The sequence below is a fragment of the Varanus komodoensis genome, unplaced genomic scaffold (assembly GCF_004798865.1).
Source record: "Varanus komodoensis strain SLA01 unplaced genomic scaffold, ASM479886v1 scaffold45, whole genome shotgun sequence".
Taxonomy (NCBI): Eukaryota; Metazoa; Chordata; class Lepidosauria; order Squamata; family Varanidae; genus Varanus; species Varanus komodoensis.
This window is the reverse complement of record NW_025336011.1, coordinates 2,644,702-2,658,661: the sequence shown is the minus strand read 5'-3', so window position 1 is coordinate 2,658,661 and position 13,960 is coordinate 2,644,702. Positions and strand designations below refer to the sequence as shown.

At 43.9% G+C, this 13,960-nt stretch overlaps 1 protein-coding gene across 1 annotated transcript; it reads left to right on the top strand.

The window, feature by feature from the left end:
* The first annotated feature begins 10,234 nt into the window (after nucleotides 1-10,234).
* HOXB2 (homeobox B2) lies at nucleotides 10,235-13,466 on the top strand. Its single transcript, XM_044444658.1, has 2 exons — nucleotides 10,235-10,613; nucleotides 12,127-13,466. The coding sequence occupies exons 1-2, from the start codon at nucleotides 10,235-10,237 to the stop codon at nucleotides 12,816-12,818; spliced, it is 1,071 nt and encodes a 356-aa protein (XP_044300593.1). The 3' UTR covers nucleotides 12,819-13,466.
* The last annotated feature ends 494 nt before the right edge of the window (nucleotides 13,467-13,960 follow it).

Below are 13,960 nucleotides of genomic sequence, written 5' to 3'. Positions count from 1 at the left end.
GAACTAAACTCCTCTAACCGATTCCACCCCCTCATTCTATGTAACCTGAGGATTCATTACTCTTGTTAGTTCAAGTGAATCTGAATTTTTAGCATCCTTAGCTGGAGAGAACTTTTGTTGACATTAGACTTACTTACAGTCAAACAGCAGGGGGGAGTTATGGGAAGTTGTTTTGTTCTGAAGGGTTTCCATCCAGACTTAGTCATACTTAGAGCTGATCTATTGAAATGCATGGGTCAACTTAGTCATGACTCATTCTGAAGATCTAACCAAAAGACTAACTCAAAGTGTGTCTAAAATCTAGATCAGCTCAGTAGCTGTGCAATCAGTGCTTATACACTTCCCCACACACCTCAAGAAGAGTCCAAGGCACCTACTACGCAGGGCTGTAAACAGACCTCTGAAAGCCATCTTTTTGGTCTAAGATCTGAAGGGCAACATACTACTCATGGGTCACTTTCATACACACGATGCGGTGCAGATTCTGGGCACTGGTAGTCTGAGTGAAAAGGATGCAGGGTTGCGTAAGTGCCACAAAAGAGCAGCGCAATTGATTGGCACATGATAGGCCCTTTCCTGAACGCGGCGTGCATATTGCCAAATGAATCCGCTCCATAGCTACGTGGGAGTGAGCCCCACTGCAAGCAAAGGGACTTGCTCCTGCACAGGCAGGCATAGGAGTGCCATCTCGGACACGTGTCAAGCCTCGGCCCACCTGCGGAAGCATGAAAGCTGATGGCCCGAGTCCAGAGGGAAGTGCTGTTGCCATTCCTTTCCGCCAAGCTTGTGCGGGAGCTGAATCTGAAATCTGAAGCTGATTTCGATGATAAGCAGTCCCAGGCATTAAAACATTCTGTTTATCAATAGAGCGACTAAAAATGCATCTGTTTACAATGACGAAAAACTACGCAGAAAACTATGTTTGGAGACAATCCGACACACATACACCCACACTTAACTTCAGTGCAGTCCTATCTATGTTTACTCAGAAGTAAGGCTTGTTAGGTTCAACGAACCTTACTCCTTGGTAAGCAAGCTTAGAGCATTGATTGCAGCTCAAAGGGTTTGCCCCAATGAAGTACTCTTGGAATAGTGACGGGGAGGGAAGGGTGCTCCCAAATTTATTTCAGCCACTCCTAAAAGTCTTTGATCCTCTGAGAAAAAAATATCTTTTTGAAGTTGCATCTTATACATAATGAGGTCCTGAGGTTTCAACGCAAATGTTTTGAATGTAGAAAAGAGTGCCGATTTTTTAAAATAATAATTGAAGAATCCAGTGAAACAGACAATTTAATTTCTTTTTTAAAAAGAAAAAAAAGCATAGAATATGCACACAAAGTTGAGGATGTGTATCACAAATACATCCAGTTATTCCTAAAGCTGTCACGTCTCCCCCAAATCTAAACAACAAATCTATCAAATTGCAAAACGATTTGCTTGAAAAAGAGAACAATCTAAGGTGCTGAGGGGAAAAGGTCTTCATGAAGACTTCCACTCCCACCTTACGTCTTGCACGTACAACTGTTGAATTTTCCCTCCTAAAGGGACTCCCCGCCCCTTGACCTGTTTTTTCTACCAACCCTACAATTCCAGTATCTGAAAAAAGAAAAGAAAATCACTCATGCAAGCAATTGACAATTGACATCCCACCTCCATTCTTTAATCCCACTACCCATCAGATTTTTTCTTTTTTTAAAGGGAGAAAGAAGAAAATTGGCATACCGTTTTGCAAATAAATTTCTACAGAAAACTGGACTTGCTTTTTAAAAAAAAATAAAAACAGAAAATGAACAAAGGTCCAACGTTAGGAACCCCCTTCCTCATGAAGTGATTGCTTCCCCCTCTTTTTTAAGGGTTCATGAAGGTTTGGGGGAGTCTCTCATCGAAGGCGTCCTGCATTTATTTCCTTCTCTTCTCTTGAACGTGAAAACAGGGTATATTTGAACAGAAACTGGTATGTCCTCCAAATGGAAGCGGAAGTAAAGCCCTTTGAGGAGGGGGCGTATTTACTGAAGCCTCTTCTTTGGTCTGGCATCCTTCTTGCACTTGGAGTTTACATTTTAATGGGTATATATACCAACTTTTGAAGGACACCCTTTGGAGACGTCTTTCCAGGGGCTGTGCTGTGTTCCGGTGAACATTCATATATATAAATATATATATTATATATTTATTGGTTATAGCCAGTTTTAAACTATTTTTTCTTTTGTTGTTTTTTGTATTATTTATCCCCAACATTTATGTATTTATAAGGAAATGTACTTTTCCTTTTATTCTTTTTTTTAAGCATTTACTTGTTATAAAGGAATATGGTGTTTTTTCCTTGTCATTGTACAACCAGCTTCTCTTTTCTTTTTCTTATTTTAGTTATTGTAATTTAGGGGAAAAGCCAGTAGTTACCTTCGTACTTAAAATGATGTGTTTAGTTCTACTGGAGGCATGAAATCAGAGCCAGGGTGTAATTGTGTAGTCCTCAGTTCGTAGAACTAGCATTCCCGCCCCCCGCCCGTTCCCCTTTTCTCTTCTTCCTTCACCGCCACTTTGTCCTCCTCTTTTTTTGAAGCATCTTTCTTTGTTCTTTGCAGTAGATAACTTTATTTCTTTGCTTAAGGGTTGTCTGTTGAACAATTCTTGAATAAACTTTCTGTTCTTAATTTGCTCTTGTCCTATTGGTCAGATTTGAAAATAATAACAGTAAGGCAGAAAAGAGAAGCTGTGAAGGAAGGAGCAGTCCAATAGAAGAAAAAAAATTAAAAATAAGGCAACGTTTCTAAATTTTTCAGCCGTTAACGAGAAAGGCATATATCTCTTTTCTCCTCTCCCACTTATCCCTTTAGGTTATGACTGCAGTTCTTTATTTTACAGCGTATAAAATTGGAGCACTTTTCCTGGCTGATTGTGTTTACTTAAAAAGTTAATCGCTAGGGGGTTCATTTCTTCTCCTACTCCCCCGACCCCCGTCTCTCCCCTCCCCTTCTCATCCCTTTCCTTCCACTTTGAAAATCTTGTTCTAAATAGTCTCACGCCAATTAAAATTACCCATCATCTTTTGTGGCTACAAAGAAGGGTGATCACGTGCCATCCAGACTAAACAGCCATTGGGCCTAAAATGAAAACAAAGGAAAATAATGAATCATAACAAAAGGCACACGGGGCTTTCTGGCTGAAATTAAGAGAGTGGGGGGAGAACCTATGGCGAAATTAAATCACTAAATAAAACAAGAAAGGAGCTGAAGGCAGATGCTGTTCATGCAGCCGGGAAAGTTGGGGGGGAGGGGGATGTGCTAAGACGAAAAAACCAGTGAGCAAGATAAGATAAAGGCTCAGCTAATTTGTATTTTATGCTCCCAACCCTTAAGAAAACTTATTTTTACAAGCCACACATTTCCATAAAACTTTTATGATGTTGGAACCAAATGTAAATGGCCTGTCAAATTAGAGTGTCTCATTTATATGGTCTGTAGAATGATTCAGGTCAAAATGCAAGCTTTATTGAAGAGAGATCTTGGGACAGTGTTAACTCCACCATTCGGAGTGGAGTGGAGAGATGTGCATGCGGTAGTTTGAGCTACTTCCATCACACCACCAGGAACAACCACAACACCGTATTTGTTTAGTGCAACCAACATGCCCAGTGCTGCACTGAAACCATGATGGAGCGCTTCCCACCAACACTTTCCCTGGTCCTCTTTCTCTCTCTCCTCAGGAGTCTCTTTTGGGCGAGAGGAAGCAGCATGTCTTTCCATGCTTTTATTTTCTGGGGCTGCAGAGCGACATTTATTTATTCCCTGGAATGGGGTTCATGCTGTGGGACCCGAGACTAAAATGTCTTCCTTCCCTAAATATGGTCAACATGGAGCCTGTAGAAAGCTGAAATTATCAGGGGGCTTTGTGCAGCATCTATGAATCTCATTATTCAGTACTGATTGTACTGGTCTGCCTATTTTTCCGTCTCAGTCTGTCTATCATCTCCATATATATATATATCCATCCTTTTCCAGAGGGTAGTGTGTTAGTCTATTGTGACACCTTGCAGGCTAACACATTTATTCTGGTATAAAGTTTCATGGATTATAGTCCATTTAATCAGATGGAGTTTCAGGGGTATATAAACCTCAAACTCTTCACGATGTTCCATTTTTATTATGAAATGAGCTGCAATCATTGAAATTTTATGCTGGGAAAAACATACTGACCCAAAAGGTATTATGAGAATCTCTTTTGCTGTACTTCCAATCTTGGAAACACAACTGCAAAGCAACTTTTCAGAGGTGGCTAATTCAAGTCATGATACTGGTCACTGATGTGGTCCTTCTGTGCTACCTTGTTGGATCTAACAATTGCATGTAAGAAACCCATAGCGCATAAGGAGACTATTGTAGATTCTTCATGTCCTAGTACCAGTTTTTGACAGCTGATACTGGATTTGCGCACAAGTATCAAGACAGTACTATCTACCATGATGGTTACATACTACCTCCAGGATTAGAGGCCGCATGTCTGCTAAGGCCGCTGGCTGAGAAGCAACTGCCAGAGTGGGCCACTACCCATTCCCATGGGCATCTCGTTGGCCAGTGTGGAAACAGAAAGCTGGACTGGGGCCTTTGGCTGATTCAGTAGGGCTCTTTGCATGTTTTCACGCACTGATTGGTGGCAGCACCAATACTGAAGAGAGGCCTGTTTCCAACCCTGCTATCTGAAATCCTGTAGCTCACAAAGTCAGGGATTAAACGTGGAAGGAATGTTCATTCTCGGCCACTGAATTATGGCCCTTCCGAAGCCCCAAAGACCTGGACCAGACGTGACTGCGACAGTGTGGGCCTGCTTCCATGTAGTATTTCTTATGTCATAGAGATGATGTCTCTAAGGTGGAAGTGACCAGACTGGATGACTGTGACGGCTCCTTTTCACACCAGCACTATCAATTCCTGGGAGAAAGTGACACTGCGGGAAGGAATCAGGTCCCTCACCCAGTCCACATGTTTCATTTTTACACAGAGCCCCAAAAGATGCGACAGTGGCCATGGGCAGAATAACTGCCCTTGTAAGCAGACCTGTCCCATTACACAGAATTGCACCTGCAGTGTGAGCCAGCCGTTCCACATCTAGAATTTGCACCAGTCCCTGCAACATTAGCTTGACGTTGTGGATGTGGAAACTTGCATGCAGCGGGGTGCCTGTGTGCTGGGGCACACACAGAATGCCTCTGCAAGCACTTCTGCCGCCGCCATCTTGCCTCTTTCACTGCATGGTGTACTGATGCCAAGTGAGCCACACACCACCACAAGAGTGCAAGAACTGGGTTGTACTCAGAAAGATCTCTGGCTGAAGTTTATACACTACTCACTGAGATCTATAAGGCTGCACTGGCACAATTGTTCCTGGACAGTTGAAACGCCTCTGTGAAACGCTGCTAAGTATTGTTCTATCTCCACAGTTGTCTGTTGTAACCTGCTGCTGCAGTGTGCTGTAGGATTTAAGTGAATTGCATTGTGATCACCATCTGTAGTCAACTAACTCCCAGACAACTTTGGTTTAATAGGATGAAGTGCAATCCTACACATCCCCACTCAGAAGATAATTCCCACTGAGTTCATTGGGACGTCCTCTGAGGGAATTGCGTATTGAATTGTACTCTAAAGGAAAGGAGATAAGCAATTAATATTCTCTTTCCTTTAAAGACTTGTCCATGCAACTTTTGTTGGTCTGTGGCCCCATCTTCAATTAATGTATAAGGGGGGAAATAGATTGCATCCAAAAAGGCATGAACTTCAGGCCGAAGGGTTTGGCAAGAAATATTATTTTAATTTTGTTTTACATTTGATTGTGTTTGGATTGGTATATTACATTCACTGATAATTATAGCCTTCATACAATCATAAATAACAATTAAGCAGGGAGGACTGAAGCACCCTTTCCCCTGTGTCCATGACTGTAGCTGGGTTATGCTCATCCATGCAAGAAGTAATTTAATATTCTGTGATGCTATAATTTAAAAGCATAAGAGCGTGGAAACTTTGATTGGGATCTGATCAAACAACAATAGTCAGGAATATAATGCCTCCTCCCGCTACCATTTCCCAGAATGTGATTTTCTGGATGATATAACTGAACTAAAATATTGGCCACCGTGTTATCCAGACCTTTTCTGAAAAGGTTTCCTCAAATAAGTTAATGTAATGCTAGCCAAAAGGTCCAGTTCCTTGCATGCCATTGCCATAAATAAACTTTATGGAGCAATAGTTGAGCTCCTTAGCTTTTAATAGTGCTGCTGCCACCATCACTGAATAAAGAAAGTTCACATAAAATCAGTTGATTTCACCTTCAACATTCTGAGTTTAGAAATTGATGTAACTTTAAGAATGATTTTTTCCCCCTCAGTTTGCTTGGGAGAATCTTGTCACCTTTGACTATGTAGTATATCAAATAAGGAATCCTCAGTGTATTGTTCTTCTTTAACTATTGCAAATAACACTTTCACAGTGCAACCCTATACTCAGGCATGAGTCTCTTTCAGTTAAATGGGGTTTATTCCCAGTCTAAATTCACAATAGATCCAGGTTAAATGAGGATTAATCTGTCAGCAGGTCCTAGCAGGTCTCTGCTTCTGAACATGTATAGGAAAGTTAATCTTTCAACAATATTTCTAGAGACTGAAAAAATCCCCTTGCCACTCACTCACACACTTGGCACATTCTTTCCAGCAGGTCTGGAGATGTTCTCTAGGTTCCAGTGAAAAAGAACACACCTCAATACTCAATGGGACACGTGTTTCTTAAAGTAGACTTCACTTAAATGTTTGGAAGGGGGAATTTAGTTTAAAAACTTTAGTTCTCACCTTCCGTGCTCATCAGTGGTAACCATTCCAAAATCTGAGATGCTTTCAGCAAATCTGCCTGATGCGTTTTTGCTGCCAGTAACTTCATTCCCATAATCTTTAAAACTTTTTCAGCCAAGCAGTCATTATCTTTCAGCATTTGTACTTAAAACCAAAACCATCAAACAAACCTTTACAATAAACCCTTTCATCCTATACCATTTTCAGTTTTGGTCACAAAACCAGCCTATTCAAGGGCCAAATGCTTGCAGCATTTAAACCACGCTATATAGCAAGCCATCTTTATGCCCATGTCTGAAATATGTGCACAAGTAGTTTGACATCCATCCTTGCAGCCTGAAACCCATCAGGCAGGATCACTGTGGATAAACCACCTATGGACAAAAGCATCCAGGGCGTTTAACTGAAGCAAGCAATTGACAGCTTTGAAGGATTGGCAGTGCAAATGCAGCCAGCTGAAATCTGATTATGCAGATGGATTTCCTCTGGAAATCTGATACTCATGGCCTAGAAATGGAGCTGAAAGTGGAATTCTACTGGTGGGATCTGTACAGACTTAACTCAGGCATTCCAAAGCAATTGCCTTTCAAACAACCTGTCTCCCTTTCCCCCATATTCTCTCAGTATCTTTTTGTAAACTCAATCTTCTTGTAAGCCAGAGATGGGTAACTTTGAATGGTCCAGGGACCAGTTTGAACCCCTAGGCTCCTATGGGGCCCATGCTCCTGTTGCTGTACCACCTGCAGCAGCAAAAAACAGATGGTTTCCTGCCAAAATTTGGCAGCCAACTGCTACATGGATGCAAAGGGAGCACATTTAGCTGGAAAACAAGCTCTGTTTTGTACTTTTGAGTTTCCATAGCAATTTTCTATTGAATTTCACTTAGAAATAACAGATTTTTTTGCCATGGCTCTGTCATCTTTATCAGCATGGGGAAAGGGGATGCAGGATCCACAGTCCAGGCCCGGGGGGGGGGGGGCAATGCTTATTGTAAGCTAATATAGGTGGGAACTGTTCATTATTTTGCCTGTTCTTTGTATTTTTTCCACTTCCCTCATTCTATGATTGTAATAGAATCTAAGATCAGAACAGAATCTTGTAAAGGTTTTGCAGAATCTTGTAAAAGACCACCACCATCACAACTACAGAATACTCTTGCATATTATTAAAGTTATATGTCTTTCTTCCCCAACTTCATTCCCTCCAGATATGTTGGGAAAGAACTCCCATCATCCGTAGCCAATGGCCATGCTGACTGGGAATGATGGAAGTTGCAACACATCTAGAGGGCACTCAATTGGGAGAGGCTATACTATCTTCACAGTATTCTTAGAGCCCTGAAAAAAGTATTTAAAGTTTCTATTCCAACCCACGGAAGCTGCACTTTCTCCAAAGCTAAACATAATTATTTTAGTTTAAGTGGTATGATGAGTTTGGTTCTGTATACATTTCAAACAATGTGGATTCATAAAAGCTGACAGTGAATAGGGAGGATGGGGAAGAAGAATAAAATGAACAAGCCTCATCAACTGCTTTTTAAGTACTCCATTTCAGTAGAAGGGGTCTATGTTGCATCTCCCATTAAAATCAATAACACAGTGAAGCATTGAAGATGGCCTGAATCACGGCCCATATTATTGTCTAAATTAGCATATACTACTAGATTCGGTGCAGTGACTAATGGTCCCACTACCGGTAGTAATATCCCAAATAGCATCAAAACATGGCTTTTTTCAGTAACTAATTTTTGCAACTCCTCTTAATATCTGTCTCTTGATTGCAGCAGAGAACACAGTTCTGAAATATTAGGTCATTAATAACAAGAACAGCAGTAACAGAAGAAAAGGAGGAGGAATGTTAGTTGTTGTGATGCTGGAACTTTCAAAGTCCATTTCTTTGTGATTCCAAAATGTCAGTTTCCTCCAGATTTAGGGTTTCTGTATAATGCCACCCACAGGGATGTTTGAACTGACAAAAGTTTTTAAGCTTTGCGCCATGCTTCAATGACGTTTCCCAGCCAAACCTTCAACTTCCTAGTAAGTCTGTTGATGGGGATAAGTGGAGTTTGAATAAACAAAACCAAGGAAGCACCCTAGATTTTCAGAACTGCCTTCCTGCTCTCCCTCTCTCTTTCCTCAAACTTTCTTATGTTGTACCTTTACTAAGCAGGTCCAAATCTCTCTGTGTGTGTGTTTGGGGGGAGGAATCTTCTCTGAGGAATTCTAACTAACACTCAAATTCTTTAGGATGTTAGTAAAGGCCCAGCTGTCAGAAGTCTTTGCTGAGAAAAGATTGATCACTTCTTTCTTTCTCTCCCCCTCACTCTCAACTCTCTCAGTTTGTGTGGAACTTAAAAACAAAAAGGCCTAGAATATTCTTGAATACATGTCATGAACTTGTGCTATAAAATAAACTCCTAAAATTGAGTTGATATCCCAGGAAGCCTAAACTTGCCAGGCAAAGCAGAGATGCACCGTTGCACTTAAAAAAAAAAAAGATTAAACCATTTCACTAATCTTTGGTTAGTAAAGTCAGTAATATTATCAACACCTACCCCCAACTTATCCATGACTTCCAGCATGCCAAGTGATCTCAAGAAAGCCCAGAATAGGGCATCTCCTAACAAGAACTCTTTGGGACAACCTCTGATACTGACCTGAATTCTTCAGCTGGGTTTATAACTTTTTAAAACTCCAAATCCAAATTCAAGTCTGCCATTCCACTGCATTTTCTTCACTGGGTATCAATGTGGCTGTCTGCAACCTAAACGTGTCCTGGCTCTACCTGGGAGGTTTCTTCTCCGTTCCTGATGCCTGTCTCTTGCCCTTTGGCTTCCCTTCTTTCCTAATTCCTCCCTCCCTCCCGGAAGGGGCTCATACCAACCGCTCAGTCCCCGTAGCAGAGAAGTGAAAAATACGAACTGTATCCGCACTACTCTCGCCCCCAGGTATGTCCGTCCAGCCTTCCTTGCATCTTGCTTTGAACTCAGCATTTGCAACCAAGAGAACATCCTAACTGAGTAATATTTGCCAAAAGCAAGGAATAATATGGTTATGATTATGATTATGATTAGCCATTAAATGGGGGGGAAGCCTTCTGTTTTCAACCTGGCTGGCCCTGCCATTGGACAAGTCAGGCCACGTGACCAGGAATTGGCTGCAATTTATCCCTGCTCGTCAGTTTAATAGAGCAAGGTCCCCATACGCCTGTATTATCAGCAATATAAGATTTTTTTAAGGGGGGAGGGAGGGGGAGGAGACTACAAATAATATTGATGCTAAAGCGATATAAAATATTGGAAGGGCCTTAAAAATCAATCGTTCCTTCCCCTCCCACTCACCCACTCGCATCCCCCCTCATCCCCCTCCCTTTTGCACTGGGCCCCTGGAAAAAGCCATGAATTTTGAATTTGAGAGGGAGATAGGCTTCATAAACAGCCAGCCATCGCTAGCGGAGTGTCTGACGTCCCTTCCCGCTGTCCTGGAGACATTTCAAACTTCATCAATCAAGGAACCACCGACGTTAATTCCTCCTCCTCTGGAACAAACTCTCCTCGGCTTGGATCCTTGTTCCAGCAGCCAGCCCACGCCGAGGAGTCAAAGGAGACCAAGACATGGGCAGGCCCAGAAACCCACGCTCCAGCCCGCTGCTCTGGCCGGAGAATTCCCCTGGATGAAGGAGAAGAAATCCTTCAAGAAAGCCGGCCAGGTCCCTGCCTCATCTTCGCCCTCCTCCTCCTCCTCCTTGCCGGGATCTGCCGCCGGCTCTCCTGCAGGTCTGTAGACAATAAAGGGGGAGACAGGGGTGAAGGGTAAAAAATTGGGGTGGCCGGGGTGGCCGGAGCACAGACCGCGCCGCCGAAAACCCACGCGCTCCTGGGAAAGGAGCAGAAGCACGCCAAGCCTCCCAATTCGGATCCCAACCAAAGCAAAAGAAATGACGAAAGGGCAGGGTGAGCCCCTCTTTCTCTCTCTCTGGCTCCCCTTCGATCGATCCTCGGAACAAAAAAATCCACCCACCACCCCACTGTATTAATTTCTGGCCCCTTTCACTACCTCTTGTGCTATGGCTATGAGAATAAATAGAAAGCCGGAGAACAAAGCAGTAAGAGAAAATAAAGCCGCCGATATACATGGGGGTGTTATAGTTTATGTAGGCTGCTTTTATTCACGATCAGGAGGAAGACGGGTGGAAAGAAGTTAGGGGAAAGGTGAGCAAAGGGGGTGGGTGGGAAGAACAGCTCTTCGAAGTTCGCCTCCAGTTCTCCAAAAGAACCACAGGCGTAGCACCCTGTCCGTCCACCCCTGGGATGCACGGGCCTCCCATTTCAAAATGTATTCTCCTCAGTCCCACCAACCCGATTCAAATCGCGGGAATCGCCCTAGTCATCAAGCGGGGGGCAAAAAAAGGGGGTTAATTTCTTTTTCCTTTTTACATGTCTCCAAAGGGGCGGGATTTTAATGCCCGCGGACAGAAACCTTTGTAGGGACCTGGCACTTCAATTAAAGCCCAAAACTCCAGCAGGAGAACCGAGGAAGATGGGTTGGGCGTGGGGAGGATGGTGCAGGCTGGAGAGCCTTCATTTCCTAGATGGAGGACGATAGATAAACGCAGAGATGGCTAGATATCCCAACTCTGTATTTTCCTGTTCCTCCTTCCTGCCTCCCCCCCCCCTTTCATCTTTTATCCTTTTTCGTCGACGTAGATTTGTCATTTAGTTATGAAAATCTTCTTCACACGCACATACACAGGGCAAGATACGCTAAAGCACGGTGCAAGAAAGCCAACTGGCGTCCTTTCCTGAAATCAATGAGGAACGTCTGGGATTTGTGAAGCCTCTTTCTTCCTTGAACGTGGCTTGAATATCGATTTCTCCGTGCCAGAGAGAGGCCGAGCGGACCCCTTCCACTCCTTGGACCCTTCCCCGTTCCTCCCCCGCGCGCAAAAACGCGCGCGCGCACGTACACTCGGGGCATGTTGGATCGGCCCCGTCCGGCTTCCACATCGGGTTCTGGCAAGACTCTAAGGAAGCTGCGGCTGAGTCTGGTTCGCCCTGGGGTGTGAAAGAGGGAAACCAGAGCGGTGCGTGTGAGTTGCGCGCCTGTGAGTGCTGGGAGATTCTTGTCCGCCCTGCACAACCAGGCACGACACTCGACAACGTTTCCAAACGACCCCACACCCCCAGCCCACCCCACCCTTCTCACCCACTAAGTGAGACCGTGAGCAGCCGCCACCGGGCGCTTTGCGTAGCCCGCTTTATTGTCCTTTCTGCGATTTTCTCCGTCCAGACGTCCAGGGCTTCTCGGACAGCGGCGGAAGCGGCTCTCGACGGCTGAGGACGGCTTACACCAACACGCAGCTGCTGGAGCTGGAGAAGGAGTTCCACTTCAACAAGTACCTCTGCAGACCCCGCCGCGTGGAGATCGCCGCTTTGCTGGACCTGACCGAGAGGCAGGTGAAGGTCTGGTTCCAGAACCGGAGGATGAAGCACAAGCGGCAGACGCAGCACAAGGAGATCCAGGGGGACGCCAGCCTGGACCGGGGCGGCGAAGAGGTGGTGGTGGAGGAGGAGGAGGACGAGGAGGAGGAGGAGGAGGGCAGCTCTCCGTTTGGAGGCGCCCTGGAGATCCCTTGTCTCTACCCGCCGGGCCGCAGAGAGCCATCGAAGGCCGCCGCCGGTTACCTGACACCCACCGAGGAGCGAGCCCGCGACGCGGAGCCAAATGGGGCAGCTGGCGCTCGCTCTTCCTCCTCTTCCTCCTCCTCCTCGGACAATGCCTTCCCAGAGAGCCAGAAGTCTCCTTTGTTGCCCCCAGATCTGAGCCTCTTCTCGGCGGATGCGTGCCCGCAGACCTCGGGAGCACTTTCTCCCAGCCTCCAGGGGTTCTTAGACAGCCCCGTCAGCTTTTCTGTAGAAGACTTGGATTTTTTTACGAGCACCTTCGGCACCCTCGATCTGCCGCATCTGAATTTCCAGTAGCCACGAAACGACCTTTGCTTCTCTGCCTTGGGTTCTGTGCCCCACAAACCTCGCACAAGCATACAAACCAACAGCCAGCATCCTGGTCCACCGCTCCCCCAGCCGCTTAGGCCCCTTCCGACGCAGCCCTCGCCCCCTGAAACCACATTTCCTTTGAAAGAGGGGCGCGCGTGCTGGGTTGAGCCTTCCCTTCCACCTATTTCTGTCACTTTCTAAAAAGGGATCCATGCTTTGATTAAATTCAGGTATTTTTATCTCCATATATATTTTTATTCAAAAGATAAGGGGTGCACACCATGGCCAAGGTAGTAAAGATACATAACATTGTGTAAGGAAAGACAGGCTGGACGTTAAAGATCTTTAGAGCCACAATTATTTTCCCCTTTCCCCTGCCCATTCCTATCGACAATGCATCCCTCTGAAGGGAAACAATGTCCGTCAATTTTTTTAAAATGAATTTCTCAGGAAGCCAAACAAAAGGTTAGATTTCTTAATTTAAACACAAAAAGAAGGAAGAATTGAAAAAAACACTGGAGGTTTTGCCCCTTCCTTTAATGTTTTAGAGGTAGATTATTTATTCAAATGCTTTAATAGTAAAATGCAAAGTATTTATTGTACTTTATTTTCATAGATTAAATAAATGGCTTTATAGTCTTAAAATGCTGCAGCCCTGTTTTATTTACATCTTTTTAAATTCCTTTTTGAAATATAATTCAATTTTCTTCCCTTCAACATTTGTGTAGGTTTTATTCCTATTAGATTCCTTTAATGGTGAGAAGGGATGGTTGCCATTGAGGACTATAACTAAATATTTTTAAAGGTGTACAAAACTGGACTAGTCTTTTAAAATCATCTTACTTTCTCTCTCTTTCTTTTACATAAGAAATCACCACATTATTAGTAGTGAATTCGTTAAATTTACAGTGCAATAGACAGACTGTTAGCAAATAATTTTTAAAAGAAATAAGCAAAACTTCTCATATGGGAAAGATTTCAGCTGATAAGTATTAAAATTCACAATTTATTCTTCAGAGGAAAAATTAGTTGAGCTGGACCGATTGTGTGTCCTCATCACTCAGTTATCCAGTGCAAATTAGAGAATGGAGAGTAAAGAACAGCAAGGCATTACTGGTTCTTTATAA